The sequence below is a fragment of the Oncorhynchus mykiss genome, chromosome 26 (genome assembly GCF_057628025.1).
Source record: "Oncorhynchus mykiss isolate SJ-2025 chromosome 26, ASM5762802v1, whole genome shotgun sequence".
Lineage (NCBI taxonomy): Eukaryota > Metazoa > Chordata > Actinopteri > Salmoniformes > Salmonidae > Oncorhynchus > Oncorhynchus mykiss.
The window spans coordinates 32578173-32598061 of record NC_143047.1 but is presented as its reverse complement, the minus strand read 5'-3'; the positions used below and the strand labels follow the sequence as shown (position 1 = coordinate 32598061).

At 47.5% G+C, this 19889-nt stretch overlaps 1 protein-coding gene across 6 annotated transcripts in view; it reads left to right on the top strand.

Annotated features, from left to right (window-relative positions):
- LOC110515873 (dmX-like protein 2) overlaps positions 1 to 19889 on the top strand; it is a 108032-nt gene that overhangs the window by 44139 nt on the left and 44004 nt on the right. For 5 of the 6 annotated variants that reach the window (XM_090222734.1, XM_090222731.1, XM_090222733.1 and 2 more), the window contains exons 27-39: positions 1998 to 2108; positions 2739 to 2908; positions 2994 to 3091; positions 3297 to 3462; positions 8542 to 8806; positions 9076 to 9281; positions 11758 to 12159; positions 12493 to 12675; positions 14049 to 14354; positions 14534 to 14725; positions 15552 to 15628; positions 15755 to 15885; positions 18843 to 19091. In XM_090222734.1, the coding sequence (XP_090078860.1) occupies positions 1998 to 2108; positions 2739 to 2908; positions 2994 to 3091; positions 3297 to 3462; positions 8542 to 8806; positions 9076 to 9281; positions 11758 to 12159; positions 12493 to 12675; positions 14049 to 14354; positions 14534 to 14725; positions 15552 to 15628; positions 15755 to 15885; positions 18843 to 19091 (2556 nt within the window). Of the gene's footprint in view, positions 1 to 1997; positions 2109 to 2738; positions 2909 to 2993; positions 3092 to 3296; positions 3463 to 8541; positions 8807 to 9075; positions 9282 to 11757; positions 12160 to 12474; positions 12676 to 14048; positions 14355 to 14533; positions 14726 to 15551; positions 15629 to 15754; positions 15886 to 18842; positions 19092 to 19889 lie in introns of all 6 variants that reach the window. The other variant, XM_090222729.1, reaches the window with a different exon arrangement.

Sequence of the window (19889 nt, the reverse complement as noted above, 5' to 3'; positions counted from 1 at the left end):
TCATGGACGAGACACACTAAGACACAGGACTATGGGGCACATTGAACTACCATGGTACCATGAACAAGTAGTGCCATATATAGGAAATGGCGTACCATTTAGGGAGGAGGACCAGGCACATAGAGTGGAAGACATTGGGCCATACCCGTTGGGCTGTACAGCTGCGTAAGACAAAGACATATTTCCACCAGTGGTCGTGTATATACCCCAGTTTGGGTGGAGTCTCCTCCTTCCCTCTAAACATGACATCTTTATTACTAGGCAGGAAGTTAAGTGATATGGGCCATAAACTGTTCCTTCTCCTTTAAGGTGACCTGACCTGACCTTGACCCCCTTCCTCACTACTCCACAGCTCCACCATTATCAGTGACTACAGTCATGTGATTGCCTCTCCTCTACTCAGCACCTCCCAAAACTCCCTGGCTCCTATCCATCCTTCCTTGACTCCACCATATACATTCCTCCTACAGATACCCATTAACCTCTCTGGGATTGTTCGGGACGCAGAAAGCATTCAGCCATTTTCCAACCAAAGATAGGTGTCACAAAAAAAACAGAAATATAGATTAAATTAAGCACTAACCTTTGACGATCTTCATCAGATTACACTCCAAGGACTCAATGTTACACAATACATGTATGTTTTGTTCGATCAAGTTCATATTTATATCCAAAAACCTCAGTTTACATTGGCGCCATGTTCAGAAATGCTTCCAAAACATCCGGAGAAATTGCAGAGAGCCACATCAAATAACATAAATACTCATCATAAACTTTGATGAAAGATACATGTTTTACATAGAATTAAAGATAAACTTGTTCTTAATGCAACCGCTGTGTCAGATTTCAAAAAAGCTTTACGGCAAAAGCACAATATTCAATAATCTGAGAACAGCATTCAGCCACAAAAGCAAGACATACAGTTACCCGCCAAATTGTGGAGTCAACAAAAGTCATAAATAGCATTATAAAGCTTCACTTACCTTTGCTGATCTTCGTCGGAATGCACTCCCAGGACTCCCACTTCCACAAGAAATGTTTGTTTTGTTGGATTACGTCCATATTTATGTCCAAATACCTCCGTTTTGTTTGCGCGTTTAGTTCACTATTCCAAAGGCACAATGCGCGAATGCAAAATCCAGAAGAAAAGTCAAGAGTTCCATTACAGTTTGTAGAAACATGTCAAACGATGTTTACAATCATTCCTTAGGGTCTTTTTATAATGAATCTTCAATAATATTCCAACCCGGATAATAGCGTATTCATTACAGAGGAAAACAAAGGAACGTGACCGCTCAGTAAACACCTGATCGGCCTCAGCCTTGTCCACTTGTTGAAACAGCTCTTATTCGACCCCCTTCCACAATAGAAGCCTCAAACAACTTTCTAAAGACTGTTGACATCTGCTGGAAGCCTTGGGAAGTGCAATCTGGCCCCATAGACACAGCATATTGGATAGGCAATCACTTAAATGAAACTACAAACCTCAGATTTCCCACTTCCTGGTTGGATTTGTCTCAGGTTTTCACCTGCCGTATGAGTTCTGTTATACTCACAGACGTCATTCAAACAGTCTTAGAAACTTCACAGTGGTTTCCATCCAATACTACGAATAATATGCATATCTTAGCATCTGGGACAGAGTAGCAGGCAGTCAACTCTGGGCACCTTATTCATCCAAGCTACTCAATACTGCCCCCCTGTCACCAAGAAGTTAACTTCTGGTGTAGAAACCAGACTATGGCACTCCTTATGTCTCTAATATAAGTGATGATTAACAATATTTCAAGTTTATAAATCCGAAGCCATCAGTATGGATGGGTAGAGGGGGACAGAGAGATCCCTCAACCCACTCCATCTGGTGTGGAGTCTTAGGAGGAAGCTGCTCTCTCAAATGAATGGTAAAGACTGGCACCATCTGATTCCATCTGATCAGTGTGTGTGTGTGATTTAATGTGCTACACTAACCCATGTGTTAATAATGTGATTCTGTCTAGGTGGTGAGGCCCTGGATGAGTGTGGGTTGAGGTACCTGTTAGCCATGCGTCTACACACCTGTCTCCTCACCTCTCTACCCCCACTGTACCGCATGCAGTTGCTACACCAAGGTATGGTACACAGACACACACACACACACACACACACACACACACACACACACACACACACACACACACACACACACACACTTCTGCTTCACAATCTGTCTTTCTGAGCTGTGATGGAGAGGGTCATAGAGAGGGTCTTATTGGTACATTATACTGAGATATTGCTCTAGTATTGGATATGTAGGATGACCCAGGTCCAGATATGTTGTCTCTCTCTGGGCCCTGTTCCCTCCCAGGTCCAGATATGTTGTCTCTCTCTGGGCCCTGTTCCCTCCCAGGTCCAGATATGTTGTCTCTCTCTGGGCCCTGTTCCCTCCCAGGTCCAGATATGTTGTCTCTCTCTGGGCCCTGTTCCCTCCCAGGTCCAGATATGGTGTCACTCTCTGTGCCCTGTTCCCTCCCAGGTCCAGATATGTTGTCTCTCTCTGGGCCCTGTTCCCTCCCAGGTCCAGATATGTTGTCTCTCTCTGGGCCCTGTTCCCTCCCAGGTCCAGATATGTTTTCTCTCTCTGGGCCCTGTTCCCTCCCTTTTTGTATGTTTTACTAAAGCACACAACAGTCAACAATCAAGCACTGAAGCAAAGCAACCTTTTCTCTCCTCTCTGAACACAGTCACCTGTCTCCCCCCAGGTCTGTCTACGTGTCACTTTGCGTGGGCGTTCCACTCGGAGGCTGAGGAGGAGATGTTGAATATGATCCCGGCCATGCAGAGAGGAGACCCTCAGTGGTCTGAGCTACGGGCTGTAGGGGTGGGCTGGTGGATACGCAACATCAACACACTACGCAGGATGGTGGAGAAGGTAGGGGATGATGTGGTGTGGCCTGAACTCCTATCATTGATTGATTGGTTGGTCTTCATGGTTTGATTGGTTGATCTGTGTGTAGGTGGGTAAGGCAGCATTCCAGAGGAACAACGATCCTTTAGATGCAGCTCTCTTCTACCTGGCCATGAAGAAGAAGGCTGTTCTCTGGGGCCTGTTCAGGTAACACACCTGGAACACACCTGGACCTCTTGCCTGATCCCAGATCAGTTTGTGTTGTCTCACCTTTTTGTTTAGTTATTCACCTCTCCTGGACTTTTCTTTAAAATCCACATTTTATGTTTATCCATGTGTCAGAACTCTATTACATGAATCATGTACAGTAGGTAAATAATGTATATTATATTCTCCTCCTCCTCTCCTCTAGGTCTCAGCGTGATGAGAAGATGACGGTGTTCTTTAAGAATAACTTCAGTGAGGACCGCTGGCGTAAAGCAGCTCTGAAGAACGCTTTCTCTCTGCTGGGGAAACAGCGCTTTGAACAGGCTGCTGCCTTCTTCCTGCTGGCTGGCTCCCTGAAAGACGCCATCGAGGTCTGGAAACACACACAGACACACAGACACACACACACACACACAGTCTGTTCCTAGTTTAGACCTACTTCAGCTGCACCTGTATTGTGTCTGTTGTTGTGACATTGTCCTCGCCATGGAAACCTGGCACAGACCAATGTTTATGGAAGTCAACTAGGAGGTGTGTCAATGACGTGAGACTCTACAGCTGTGTGTGTGAATGGTCTAGTCTAAACCTGAAAGATAAGGTTGTGGGGATGGTTAGCTACGTAAATGATGGGGTTACTTTACCTTGGGCGGAGGGTGCAACAGCACAGTCTCAACATGCTGATAGCAGGACACTGCCTAGAGGGGGAATGGGTTCCTACTGTAAGTGTTTGGGGATAGTTTACCAGACAGTCGGTTCAAAAGGTCATCATTGAGGAGAACACTAGATCACACGTTCATCATTTTAGTCTGTCTTAGCCATGAGTCTTACTGTTTAGTCACTTTTAGCAAACAGTCTAAACCTTGAACCTTGATTTGCCGTTGAACAGCATTTTTAGTCCAGGAAGAGACAGACCCTGAATACATCTATGGTTGTCAGGTTTCTTAGTAAGTCTATGTTACAAACCCTGCACATGCAGAACCTGCTTGATGTGTGGACAGTGCCTGGTGTGGCTTCTCAGAACTCCATCTACCCTACTCTTACTGTCCTCTCCTCTTACTGTCCTCTCCTCTAACTGTCCTCTCCTCTAACTGTCCTCTCCTCTAACTGTCCTCTCCTCTAACTGTCCTCTCCTCTAACTGTCCTGTCCTCTAACTGTCCTCTCCTCTAAGTGTCCTCTCCTCTAAGTGTCCTCTCCTCTAAGTGTCCTCTCCTCTAAGTGTCCTCTCCTCTAAGTGTCCTCTCCTCTAAGTGTCCTCTCCTCTAAGTGTCCTCTCCTCTAAGTGTCCTCTCCTCTAACTGTCCTCTCCTCTAAGTGTCCTCTCCTCTAACTGTCCTCTCCTCTAACTGTCCTCTCCTCTAACTGTCCTCTCCTCTAACTGTCCTCTCCTCTAACTGTCCTCTCCTCTAACTGTCCTCTCCTCTAACTGTCCTCTCCTCTAACTGTCCTCTCCTCTAACTGTCCTCTCCTCTACTAGGCCTTTTATATTCCTAAAGGAACACAGGACAACTCTAACTGTCCTCTACTCTAACGGTCACTTACTTACCTTACCATTACGGTGGCTTGCGAAAGTATTCACCCCTTGCCTTACAACCTGGAATTAAAATAGATTTTTGGGGGGGTTGTATCATTTGATTTACACAACATGCCAACCATTTTGAAGATGCACATTTTTTTTATTGTGAAACAAACAAGAAATAAGACAAAAAACTGAAAACTTGAGCATGCATAACTATTCATCCCCCCCAAAGTCAATACTTGTAGACCCACCTTTTGCAGCAATTACAGCTGCAAGTCTCTTGGGACATGTCTTTGACTAGGCCATTCCAAGACATTTAAATGTTCCCCTTAAACCACTCGAGTGTTGCTTTAGCAGTATGCATAGGGCCAATGTCCTGCTGGAAGGTGAACCTCCGTCCCAGTCTCAAATCTCTGGAATACTGAAACAGGTTTACCTCAAGAATTTCTATGTATTTAGCGCCATCCAGCATTCCTTCAATTCTGACCAGTTTCCCAGTCCCTGCCTATGAAGACCATCCCAACAGCATGATGCTGCCACCACCATGCTTCACTGTGGGGATGGTGTTCTTGGGATGATGAGGTGTTGGGTTTGTGCCAGACATAACATTTTCCTTGATAGCCAAAAAGCTCAATTTTAGTTTTATCTGACCAGAGTACCTTCTTCTTCCATATGTTTGGGGAGTCTCCCACATGCGTTTTGGCGAACACCAAACATGTTTGCTTATTATTTTTTTAAGCATGGGCTTTTTTCTGGCCTGGCCACTCTTCCATAAAGCCCAGCTCTGTGGCGTGTACAGCTTAGTGGTCTAATGGACAGATACTCCAATCTCTGCAGTGGAGCTTTGCAGCTCCTTCAGGGTTATCTTTTGTTTCTTTGTTGCCTCTCTGATTAATGCCCTCCTTGCCTGGTCTGTGAGTTTTGGTGGGCGGCCCTCTCTTGGCAGGTTTGTTGTGGTGCCATTTTCTTTAAATTATTTAATGATGTTCTGGGGGATGCTCAAAGTTTCTGATAATTTTTTTTAACCCAACCCCGATCTGTACTTCTCCACAACTTTGTCACTGACCTGTTTGGAGAGCTCCTAGGTCTTCATAGTGTTGCTTGCTTGGTGGTGCCCCTTGCTTAGTTGTATTGCAGACTCTGGGGCCTTTCTGAACAGGTGTGTAAAAATATATACTGAGATCATGTGACAGATCATGTGACACTTAGATTGCACACAGGTGGACTTTATTTAACTAATTATGTGACTTCTGAAGGTAATTGGTTGCACAAGATCTTATTTAGGGGCTTCATCGCAAAGGGGGTGAATCCATATGCACGCACCACTTTTCCGTTTTTAATTTTTAATACATTTTTGAAACAGCTCATTTTTTTTCATTTCACTTCACAAATTTGGAGTATTTTGTGTATGTCCATTACATGAAATCCAATTAAATCCATTTTGTAATGCAACAAAATAGGAAAAATGTCAAGGTGGTTAGAGCGTTGGACTAGTAACCAAAAGGTTGCAAGTTCAAATCCCCGAGCTGACAAGGTACAAATCTGTCATTCTGCCCCTGAACAGGCAGTTAACCCACTGTTCCTAGGCCGTCATTGAAAATAAGAATTTGTTCTTAACTGACTTGCTTAGTAAAAAAAGGGGGGTGAATACTTTTGCAAGGCAATGTATATTCCTTATGGAACACAGGCCAACTTTAACTGTCCTCTACTCTAACTGTACTGACCTCTACTCTAACTGCACTGTCCTCTACTCTAACTGTACTGTCCTCTACTCTAACTGTACTGTCCTCTACTCTAACTGTACTGTCCTCTACTCTAACTGCACTGTCCTCTACTCTAACTGCACTGTCCTCTACTCTAACTGCACTGTCCTCTACTCTAACTGTCCTCTACTCTAACTGTACTGACCTCTACTCTAACTGTACTGTCCTCTACTCTAACTGTACTGTCCTCTACTCTAACTGTCCTCTACTCTAACTGTACTGACCTCTACTCTAACTGCACTGTCCTCTACTCTAACTGCACTGTCCTCTACTCTAACTGTACTGACCTCTACTCTAACTGTACTGTCCTCTACTCTAACTGTACTGTCCTCTACTCTAACTGTACTGTCCTCTACTCTAACTGTACTGTCCTCTACTCTAACTGTACTGTCCTCTACTCTAACTGCACTGTCCTCTACTCTAACTGTACTGTCCTCTACTCTAACTGTACTGTCCTCTACTCTAACTGTACTGTCCTCTACTCTAACTGTACTGACCTCTACTCTAACTGTACTGACCTCTACTCTAACTGTACTGTCCTCTACTCTAACTGTACTGTCCTCTACTCTAACTGTACTGTCCTCTACTCTAACTGTACTGTCCTCTACTCTAACTGCACTGACCTCTACTCTAACTGTACTGTCCTCTACTCTAACTGTACTGTCCTCTACTCTAACTGTACTGTCCTCTACTCTAACTGTACTGTCCTCTACTCTAACTGTACTGTCCTCTACTCTAACTGTACTGTCCTCTACTCTAACTGTACTGTCCTCTACTCTAACTGTACTGTCCTCTACTCTAACTGCACTGACCTCTACTCTAACTGTACTGTCCTCTACTCTAACTGTACTGTCCTCTACTCTAACTGTACTGTCCTCTACTCTAACTGCACTGTCCTCTACTCTAACTGCACTGTCCTCTACTCTAACTGTACTGTCCTCTACTCTAACTGTACTGTCCTCTACTCTAACTGTACTGTCCTCTACTCTAACTGTACTGTCCTCTACTCTAACTGTACTGTCCTCTACTCTAACTGCACTGTCCTCTACTCTAACTGTACTGTCCTCTACTCTAACTGTACTGTCCTCTACTCTAACTGTACTGTCCTCTACTCTAACTGTACTGTCCTCTACTCTAACTGTACTGTCCTCTACTCTAACTGTACTGTCCTCTACTCTAACTGTACTGTCCTCTACTCTAACTGTACTGTCCTCTACTCTAACTGTACTGTCCTCTACTCTAACTGCACTGTCCTCTACTCTAACTGCACTGTCCTCTACTCTAACTGTACTGTCCTCTACTCTAACTGTACTGTCCTCTACTCTAACTGCACTGTCCTCTCCTCTAACTGTACTGTCCTCTACTCTAACTGTACTGACCTCTACTCTAACTGTACTGTCCTCTACTCTAACTGTACTGTCCTCTACTCTAACTGTACTGTCCTCTACTCTAACTGTACTGTCCTCTACTCTAACTGCACTGTCCTCTACTCTAACTGCACTGTCCTCTACTCTAACTGTACTGTCCTCTACTCTAACTGTACTGTCCTCTACTCTAACTGTACTGTCCTCTACTCTAACTGTACTGTCCTCTACTCTAACTGTACTGTCCTCTACTCTAACTGCACTGTCCTCTCCTCTAACTGTACTGTCCTCTACTCTAACTGTACTGACCTCTACTCTAACTGTACTGTCCTCTACTCTAACTGTACTGTCCTCTACTCTAACTGTACTGTCCTCTACTCTAACTGTACTGTCCTCTACTCTAACTGCACTGTCCTCTACTCTAACTGCACTGTCCTCTACTCTAACTGTACTGTCCTCTACTCTAACTGTACTGTCCTCTACTCTAACTGTACTGTCCTCTACTCTAACTGTACTGACCTCTACTCTAACTGTACTGACCTCTACTCTAACTGTACTGTCCTCTACTCTAACTGCACTGTCCTCTCCTCTAACTGTACTGTCCTCTACTCTAACTGTACTGACCTCTACTCTAACTGTACTGACCTCTACTCTAACTGCACTGTCCTCTACTCTAACTGTACTGACCTCTACTCTAACTGTACTGTCCTCTACTCTAACTGCACTGTCCTCTACTCTAACTGCACTGTCCTCTCCTCTAACTGTACTGTCCTCTTTCTTCTCCTGTAACTGTCCCTCTTCTCTAGGTGTGCTTGGAGAAGATGGAAGATATCCAGTTGGCCATGGTAGTAGCCAGGCTGTACGAGGCTGACTATGAGAGCAGTTCCACCTGCCAAGCCATCCTGTATGAGAAGGTTTTGGGCTGCCAGAGGGACGGGTCAGGGTACCACTGCACCAAATTACACCCGGACCCATTCCTACGCAGCATAGCCTTCTGGATCATGAAGGACTACACCAAGGCCCTGGACACACTGCTAGAGTGCATCCCCAAAGAGGATGATGAGAACCCAGGTGAGCAAGCATGGTGGTAGATCACACCCTCAGAGATGACAGGGATGTTTCAGCTGAGTGCTGATGCTATATTCTAACTGGATTGATTTGCATTGACCTCTATCGACCTCTTACTTTCTCCCTATCCCTCCCCTCCCCCTTCTCTCCCTATCCCTCCCCTCCCCTCTCTCCCTATCCCTCCCCTCCCCTTCTCTCCCCCTCCTCTCCCCTCCTCTCTCCCCCTCCCTCCCCTCCTCTCTCCCTTTTTCCCTCTCTAACCCCCCACCCAGATGTGATGGTGAAGTCGTGTAACCCAGTGGTATTTAGTTTCTATAACTACCTGAGGACACACCCCCTGATCATCCGCCGCCACTACGCGTCCCCTGAGGGTGCTGTGACATCATCACTAGGCCTCACCTCGGAGAAGAGCAGCGTCGACGAGATCAACCTCATCGAACGCAAACTCTTCTTCACCACGGCCAACGCACACTTCAAGGTCTTTGATTTGTTTTTAATCAATCATTTAATAACACAATTCAACCACACATGGATACAATGCATTTAGAAGCATCGAAGATAACACAAATTTGACAACTTAACGATATTGTATTATACCTGTACAGTCGTGGCTAAAAGTTTTGAAAATGACACAAATATTAATTTTCACAAAGTCTGCTGCCTCAGTTTGTATGATGTTAATTTGCATATACTCCAGAATGTTATGAAGAATGATCAGATGAATTGCAATTAATTGCAAGGTCCCTCTTTGCCATGCAAATGAACTGAATCCTACAAAAACATTTCCACTACATTTCAGCCCTGCCACAAAAGGACCAGCTGACATGTCAGTGATTCTCTCGTTAACACAGGTGTGAGTGTTGACGAGGACAAGGATGGAGATCACTCTGTCATGCAGATTTGAGTTTGAATAACAGACTGGAAGCTTCAAAAGGAGGGTGGTGCTAGGAATTATTGTTCTTCCTCTGTCAACCATGGTTATCTGCAAGGAAACACGTGCCATCATTGCTTTACACAAGAAGGGCTTCACAGGCAAGGATATTGCTGCCAGTAAGATTGCACCTAAATCAACCATTTATCAGATCATCAAGAATTGCAAGGAGAGCGGTTCAATTGTTGTGAAGAAGGCTTCAGGGCGCCCAAGAAAGTCCAGCAAGCGACAGGACCTTCTCCTAAAGTTGATTCAGCTGTGGGATCGGGGCACCACCAGTACAGAGCTTACTCAGGAATGGCAGCAGGCAGGTGTGAGAATCTGCATGCACAGTGAGGCAAAGACTTTGGAGGACGGCCTGGTGTCAAGAAGGGCAGCAAAGAAGCCACTTCTGTCCAGGAAAAACATCAGGGACACACTGATATTCTGCAAAAGGTACAGGGATTGGACTGCTGAGGACTGGGGTAAAGTCATTTTCTCTGATGAATCCCCTTTCCGATTGTTTGGGGAATCCAGAAAAAAGCTAATCCGGAGAAGACAAGATGAGCGCTACCATCAGTCCTGTGCCATGCCAACAGTAAAGCTTCCTGAGACCATTCATGTGTGAGGTTGCTTCTCAGCTGAGGGAGTGGGCTCACTCACAATTTTGCCGAAGAACACAGCCATGAATAAAGAATGGTACCAACACATCCTCCGAGAGCAACTTCTCCCAACCATCCAGGAACAGTTTGGTGATGAACAATGCCTTTTCCAGCATGATGGAGCACCTTGCCATAAGGCAAAAGTGATAACTAAGTGTCTCGGGGAATAAAACATAGATATTTTGTGTCCATGGCCAGGAAACTCCCCAGACCTTAATCCCATTGAGAACTTGTGGTCAATCCTCAAGTGGTGGGTGGACAAACAAAACCCCACAAATTCTGACAAACTCCAAGCATTGATTATGGAAGAATGGGCAGCCATCAGTCAGGATGTGGCCCAGAAGTTAATTGACAGCATGCCAGGGCGGATTGCAGAGGTCTTGAAAAAGAAGGGCCAACACTGCAAATATTGACTCTTTGCATCAACTTCATGTAATTGTCAATAAAAGCCTTTGACACTTATGAAATGCTCTTAATTGTACTTCATTATTCCATAGTAACTGACTAAAATATCTGAAGACACTGAAGCAGCAAACTTTGGGAAAGTTAATATTTGTGTCATTCTCTAAACCTTTGGCCACGGCTGTAGTATAGCACTTATTATAAGGTGTAATGTGGCACGGCATTAAAAACTATAGTCATTGTATACTATCAGTATTTTAAGATCAGTATCATTTTTCTCACCTTTTTTAAATAAAGGATAAGGTAATTCATCTAAAAGTAATGTTACTAATAAAGATATATATTGGGGGTAAGGCCCTGCTATAGACTAGTGTCCTGTCTAGGGGGTTTTACAGTACATCAAGCTGCCTCACCCTACAGAAACAGGAGATAGACTAGTGTCCTGTCCAGGGGGTTTTACAGTACATCAAGCTGCCTCACCCTACAGAAACAGGAGATAGACTAGTGTCCTGTCCAGGGGTTTTTACAGTACATCAAGCTGCCTCACCCTACAGAAACAGGAGATAGACTAGTGTCCTGTCCAGGGGGTTTTACAGTACATCAAGCTGCCTCACCCTACAGAAACAGGAGATAGACTAGTGTCCTGTCCAGGGGGTTTTACAGTACATCAAGCTGCCTCACCCTACAGAAACAGGAGATAGACTAGTGTCCTGTCCAGGGGGTTTTACAGTACATCAAGCTGCCTCACCCTACAGAAACAGGAGATAGACTAGTGTCCTGTCCAGGGGGTTTTACAGTACATCAAGCTGCCTCACCCTACAGAAACAGGAGATAGACTAGTGTCCTGTCCAGGGGGTTTTACAGTACATCAAGCTGCCTCACCATACAGAAACAGGAGGCTTCTGCCATATGAGCGGTTTCGGCTCGTGGAAGGCTACTTACTAATGTTACTAATATAGTTATTCTGTTTTGTAATAAAGGTGGGCTGTCCAGTGCTTGCCCTGGAGGTGCTCTCTAAGATCCCCAAGGTGACCAAGAAGACAGTCTCCTCGTCCCCCCTAAGTAAAGGCTCTTCCATGGCCAACGTCAGCTCTAGCCTGCCCCTGGAGAATGGGAACCAGGGGGCCCTGGACTGGGCCTCTCCTGCCCCAGTTAAGGCCAATCCTGCCTGGGGTACAGAGGAGAGCTCAGCCACACTGGACTGGAGCCAGCCTCTGGTCAAAGTGGAGGACGATGGACTCCAGCTGGACTGGGGTGATGATAAGAACGATGAAGATGATACTGATGGGGGTCTGACAATGAAGAAGACTGATGTGGAGACCAAAGCTGACGAGGGGTCTGGGGGGGTGAGACCACCTGGGCTGCAGAGAGAGGACTCTCAGGTATCATCAATATAACCACTAGTCAGTATAACCACTAGTCAATATAATTGACTGTTGAGATTACTTTAAAAGAAAACCGAGTTGATACATAAGCTCTGTGATAGTGGAAAAAGTAGTGTTGGGAGTTCCTTGTCTGTTAACGTATCATCCAAAAAGATCATTTCATTTTTTTAACTCGATAAAGAATTTTCTTGTTTATTGAAAATATCTAATGTATCAGTCTAATTAAAAATGTTTTTTTCTGTAAGAATATTATGTAGGTTTGACACTGTTAATATAGAGTTATTATGACAGTTAAGTGCTACATATTTCCAGAACCATCTCTGCTCTCAGGGTGAGTCTGAGGTGGACGTGATCGCAGAGCAGCTGAAGTTCAGAGCCTGTCTGAAGATACTGATGACAGAGCTCAGGACGTTAGCTACGGGCTATGAGGTGGACGGAGGGAAGCTGCGCTTTCAGCTCTACAGCTGGTTAGAGAAGGAGATAGGGGCCATGCACCGCATCTGCAACTACAAGGTACACACACACACACCATCTGCCACTACAAAGTACACACACACCATCTGCAACTACAAGGTACACACACACACACCATCTGCAACTACAAGGTACACACACACACACCATCTGCCACTACAAGGTACACACACACCATCTGCAACTACAAGGTACACACACACACACACACCATCTGCAACTACAAGGTACACACACACACCATCTGCCACTACAAAGTACACACACACCATCTGCAACTACAAGGTACACACACACACACCATCTGCAACTACAAGGTACACACACACACACCATCTGCCACTACAAGGTACACACACACACACACCATCTGCCACTACAAGGTACACACACACACCATCTGCCACTACAAGGCACACACAGCATCTGCCACTACAAGGTACACACACCATCTGCAACTACAAGGTACACACACACACACACCATCTGCCACTACAAGGTACACACACACACACCATCTGCCACTACAAGGTACACACACACCATCTGCCACTACAAGGTGCACACACACACACCATCTGCCACTACAAGGTACACACACACACACCATCTGCCACTACAAGGTACACACACACACACACCATCTGCCACTACAAGGTACACGCACACACACCATCTGCCACTACAAGGTACACGCACACACACCATCTGCCACTACAAGGTACACGCACACACACCATCTGCCACTACAAGGTACACACACACACCATCTGCCACTACAAGGTACACACACACACCATCTGCCACTACAAGGTACACACACACACACCATCTGCCACTACAAGGTACACACACACACCATCTGCCACTACAAGGTACACACACACACCATCTGCCACTACAAGGTACACACACACACCATCTGCCACTACAAGGTACACACACACACCAGCTGCCACTACAAGGTACACACACACACCATCTGCCACTACAAGGTACACATACACACCATCTGCCACTACAAGGTACACACACACACCATCTGCCACTACAAGGTACACATACACACCATCTGCCACTACAAGGTACACACACACACCATCTGCCACTACAAGGTACACACACACACACCATCTGCCACTACAAGGTACACAGTTCCCTTTAAAGGACACTCAGAGGGTTGCACATTTCTGCTATTTTTCCCAAAATGTCAGTTTACTTCCTGAATTGACTGTATTGAAATGTAATTGACCCCAACCATGTCACCTACTAGATCCTAACCACCACGTCTCATCAGACATACTGTACCAGAACTGGATAGAGTTGAATTAAACAGTATTTCCTGTAACTGTTACTGCTACAGTACCAGAACAGCTTCAAGATCAAACCCTCTGTCCTCTTCTCTTCTTCAGGTGACGGGGAAGGAGGAGAGCCAGGAGCTGGAGAGATGGGAGGATGGAGGAGGAGTAGAGGACGTGTTTGAGGAGTCCCTGGGGGGTGGCGGGGGTACGGAGGCGGGGGCGTATGAGCGCCACCAGCTGGGGCGTAGGCGTCTCGCAGCCAAGCAGCTTCATGCTGAGAGGAGGAAGGCGTGGCTGAGGAAGAACCAGGCTCTGCTCCGAGTCTTCCTGTCCTACTGCAGCCTGCACGGAGCCAAGGGAGGGGGGGTCACCTCGGTACGCATGGAGCTCATCTTCCTGCTGCAAGAGAGCCAACAGGTAGGTGCTGAAGAAACACACACACAGGTCAGACACACTCTCTCACTCACTCACTCACTCTCTCACTCTCTCTCTCTCTCTCTCCCTCCCTCCCCGTATCACCTCTCTGATATATTCTTGCTCTTCTCTTCCCCTTGTCTCTACTTTCTCTTATCCTCCCCTCTCCTCCCCTCCTCCAGGAGACTACAGTGAAACAGCTTCAGTCCCCCCTGCCCCTCCCCACCACCCTCCCCCTCCTCTCAGCCAGTATCGCCACCACCAAGACAGTGATCTCCAACCCTGTCCTCCACCTTAGCAACCACATCCATGACATCCTTCACACCATCACACAGATGGAGCTGCCTCCACACCCTGACCTCATGGATGACAGGGTATGTATGGGTCTGTTAGTACAACAGGGTATGAATGGGTCTGTTAGTACGACAGGGTATGAATAGGTCTGTTAGTACGACAGGGTATGAATGGGTCTGTTAGTACGACAGGGTATGTATGGGTCTGTTAGTACGACAGGGTATGTATGGGTCTGTTAGTACGACAGGGTATGAATGGGTCTGTTAGTACGACAGGGTATGAATGGGTCTGTTAGTACGACAGGGTATGAATGGGTCTGTTAGTACGACAGGGTATGTATGGGTCTGTTAGTACGACAGGGTATGTATGGGTCTGTTAGTACGACAGGGTATGTATGGGTCTGTTAGTACGACAGGGTATGTATGGGTCTGTTAGTACGACAGGGTATGTATGGGTCTGTTAGTACGACAGGGTATGTATGGGTCTGTTAGTACGACAGGGTATGTATGGGTCTGTTAGTACGACAGGGTATGTATGGGTCTGTTAGTACGACAGGGTATGTATGGGTCTGTTAGTACGACAGGGTATGTATGGGTCTGTTAGTACGACAGGGTATGTATGGGTCTGTTAGTACGACAGGGTATGTATGGGTCTGTTAGTACGACAGGGTATGTATGGGTCTGTTAGTACGACAGGGTATGTATGGGTATGTTAGTACGACAGCCTGGGGGTTTAAAACACACTACTAAACTGCCAACAGAAATGATTGTCACAAGGAGTCTTCATTCAAAGATAAATCCCCACACAGCAGACCTTTCTGTCATAGTCTCATGCTGGCTATTCATCTAGAAATGGTTTGTTCCTCCATGAGATGAGATGAGTGTAGTTTGTCTCTCATCTCTCCAGGTGAATCTCCTGCACACCCTGGCTGCCTCTCTGTCTGCCTGCATCTATCAAGCCCTGTGTGACAGCCATAGCTACAGGTACACACACACACACACACACGTTTTGATGACCTATAGTTTGAGTTCATACTGTCATTTCCTGTTGAGATGAATTGTCATGACTGTCTGATCCTGACCTTGGCTCTTTCCCATGGTACCTTGCAGCAGCCAGACAGAGGCCAATCAGTTTACAGGGATGGTGTACCAGGGCCTGCTGCTGAGTGAGAGGAGACGGTTACGCACCGAGAGCATCGAGGAGCATGCTACACCCACCTCTGCCCCCGCGCAGTGGCCAGGTACACACACACCTCTGCCCCCACGCAGTGGCCAGGTACACACACACCTCTGCCCCTGCGCAGTGGCCAGGTACACACACACCTCTGCCCCCGCGCAGTGGCCAGGTACACACACAGCTCTGCCCCCACACAGTGGCCAGGTACACACACACCTCTGCCCCCACGCAGTGGCCAGGTACACACACACCTCTGCCCCTGCGCAGTGGCCAGGTACACACACACCTCTGCCCCCGCGCAGTGGCCAGGTACACACACAGCTCTGCCCCCACACAGTGGCCAGGTACACACACACCTCTGCCCCCACGCAGTGGCCAGGTACACACACACCTCTGCCCCTGCGCAGTGGCCAGGTACACACAGCTCTGCCCCCGCGCAGTGGCCAGGTACACACAGCTCTGCCTCCGCGCAGTGGCCAGGTACACACACACCTCTGCCCCCGCGTAGTGGCCAGGTACACACACACCTCTGCCCCCGCGTAGTGGCCAGGTACACACACACCTCTGCCCCCGCGCAGTGGCCAGGTACACACCCACCTCTGCCCCCGCGCAGTGGCCAGGTACACACACACCTCTGCCCCCGCGCAGTGGCCAGGTACACACAGCTCTGCCCCCGCGCAGTGGCCAGGTACACACACACCTCTGCCCCCACACAGTGGCCAGGTACACACACACCTCTGCCCCCACGCAGTGGCCAGGTACACACACAGCTCTGCCCCCGCGCAGTGGCCAGGTACACACACAGCTCTGCCCCCGCGCAGTGGCCAGGTACACACACACAGCTCTGCCCCCACGCAGTGGCCAGGTACACACACAGCTCTGCCCCCGCGCAGTGGCCAGGTACACACACAGCTCTGCCCCCGCGCAGTGGCCAGGTACACACACAGCTCTGCCCCCGCGCAGTGGCCAGGTACACACACAGCTCTGCCCCCGCGCAGTGGCCAGGTACACACACAGCTCTGCCCCCGCGCAGTGGCCAGGTACACACACAGCTCTGCCCCCGCGCAGTGGCCAGGTACACACAGCTCTGCCCCCGCGCAGTGGCCAGGTACACACACACCTCTGCCCCCGCGCAGTGGCCAGGTACACACACACCTCTGCCCCCGCGCAGTGGCCAGGTACACACAGCTCTGCCCCCGCGCAGTGGCCAGGTACACACCCACCTCTGCCCCCGCGCAGTGGCCAGGTACACACCCACCTCTGCCCCCGCGCAGTGGCCAGGTACACACAGCTCTGCCCCCGCGCAGTGGCCAGGTACACACACACCTCTGCCCCCACACAGTGGCCAGGTACACACACAGCTCTGCCCCCACACAGTGGTCAGGTACACACACAGCTCTGCCCCGCGCAGTGGCCAGGTACACACACACAGCTCTGCCCCCGCACAGTGGCCAGGTACACACACACAGCTCTGCCCCCACGCAATGGCCAGGTACACACACAGCTCTGCCACCACACAGTGGCCAGGTACACACACAGCTCTGCCCCCGCGCAGTGGCCAGGTACACACACAGCTCTGCCCCCACACAGTGGCCAGGTACACACACAGCTCTGCCCCCACACAGTGGCCAGGTACACACACACAGCTCTGCCACCACACAGTGGCCAGGTACACACACAGCTCTGCCACCACACAGTGGCCAGGTACACACACAGCTCTGCCACCACACAGTGGCCAGGTACACACACAGCTCTGCCCCCACGCAGTGGCCAGGTACACACACAGCTCTGCCCCCACACAGTGGCCAGGTACACACACAGCTCTGCCACCACACAGTGGCCAGGTACACACACAGCTCTGACAGTCACAGTAAATGAATGTCTATCAAATTATTGTCTGAGCAGACAGCTGAATGGACAACATGACTGCTATGTTTGCTGAATCTGTCAAGAGGTAGGGAAAGAGGGAAGGGGAGGGAGGACAGGGAGAGGACAAAAATAATTGAATTGAGAGAACAGACAGAGAGAGGACTGATAAAGAGGGAGAAAGAAACACAGAGAGAGAGAGAGAGGACAGACAGAGATGACTGACAGAAACAGAGAGACAGAGATGACTAACAGTGAGAGAGAAACAGATGGTACTCAGTAATAGCAGCTCTGTAGCCTGTGGGGAATAAAACAGGAGGAGACGCTGGGATGGATGGATGTGTCACGCCATCTCTCCACTGTTAATATGTAGCGGGAATCTTATTACAGCACGAGTCTGGTTCTGTAGTAGATAACTATCTAATAATATCATTAGATCAGTCTGTGGTTCTGTAGTAGATAACTATCTAATAATATCATTAGATCAGTCTGTGGTTCTGTAGTAGATAACTATCTAATAATATCATTAGATCAGTCTAATGTGGTTCTGTAATAGATAACTATCTGATAATATCATTAGATCAGTCTGTGGTTCTGTAGTAGATAACTATCTAATAATATCATTAGATCAGTCTGTGGTTCTGTAGTAGATAACTATCTAATAATATCATTAGATCAGTCTGTGGTTCTGTAGTAGATAACTATCTAATAATATCATTAGATCAGTCTAATGTGGTTCTGTAGTAGATAACTATCTAATAATATCATTAGATCAGTCTGTGGTTCTGTAGTAGATAACTATCTAATAATATCATTAGATCAGTCTAATGTGGTTCTGTAGTAGATAACTATCTAATAATATCATTAGATCAGTCTGTGGTTCTGTAGTAGATAACTATCTAATAATATCATTAGATCAGTCTAATGTGGTTCTGTAGTAGATAACTATCTAATAATATCATTAGATCAGTCTGTGGTTCTGTAGTAGATAACTATCTAATAATATCATTAGATCAGTCTAATGCTGTTCTGTGTTGTACAAAGACATCATATTTATTCAAGCCTTCATTTGACCTATCAGTAGTGTGTTCTGTAAAAATGTAATTACATGAAATGTATTATATGAATGTCTGTCTATTTCCCTCTCTCCTCTAGGTGTGTCCTCTTTGATTGCTCTGGTTCAGTCAGCTCAGGGCGAGGATCAGCCCAAGCTCAACGTGCTGCTGTGTGAGGCTGTGGTGGCAGTTTACCTGTCCCTGCTCATCCATGGGCTGGGCATGCACGCTGGCAACGAACTGTTCCGCCTCGCTGCTCACCCCCTCAGCAACAAGATGTGGGCGGCCGTGTTTGGAGGTGGGGCTAAAATCATCATCAAACCCAAACGGAACGCCGAGATCACTCCAGGTAACTTAGTAGACCCCTCTGCTTGTAACCCCTGACCTCTCTACCTCTCTCCTCCTCTACCTCTCTCCTCCTCTACCTCTCTCCTCCTCTCTACCTCTCTCCTCCTTTCTACCTCTCTCCTCCTCTCTACCTCTCTCCTCCTCTCTACCTCCTCTCTCCTCCTCTCTACATCTCTCCTCCTCTCTACCTCTCTACCTCTCTCCTCCTCTCTACCTCTCTCCTCTCTCTACCTCCTCTCTACCTCTCTACCTCCTCTCTACCTCTCTACCTCCTCTCTACCTCTCTCCTCCTCTACCTCTATCCTCCTCTCTTTCTCTCTCCTCTCTACCTCTCTCCTCTCTACCTCTCTCCTCCTCTCTACCTCTCTTTCTCTCTCTACCTCTCTTTCTCTCTATCTCTACCCCTTTCTACCTCTCGCTCCCTCTCTTTCTCTCTACCTCTCCTCCTCTCTCTCTCTTTCTCTCTACCTCTCCTCCTCTCTACCTCTCTCTTTCTCTTCTCTCTACCTTGCTTTCTCTCTCTACCTCTTTCTCTCTCTACCTCTCTATCTCTACCCCTCTCTACCTCTCTTTCTCTCTACCTCCTTCTCTCTACCTCTCCTCCTCTACCTCTACACCTCTATACCTCTACTCCTCTCTACCTGTACTCCTCTATACCTCTACTCCCCTATACCTCTACTCCCCTATACCTCTACTCCCCTATACCTCTACTCCCCTATACCTCTACTCCTCTATACCTCTACTCCCCTATACCTCTACTCCCCTATACCTCTCTCAACCTCTCTCCTCTACCATTTGT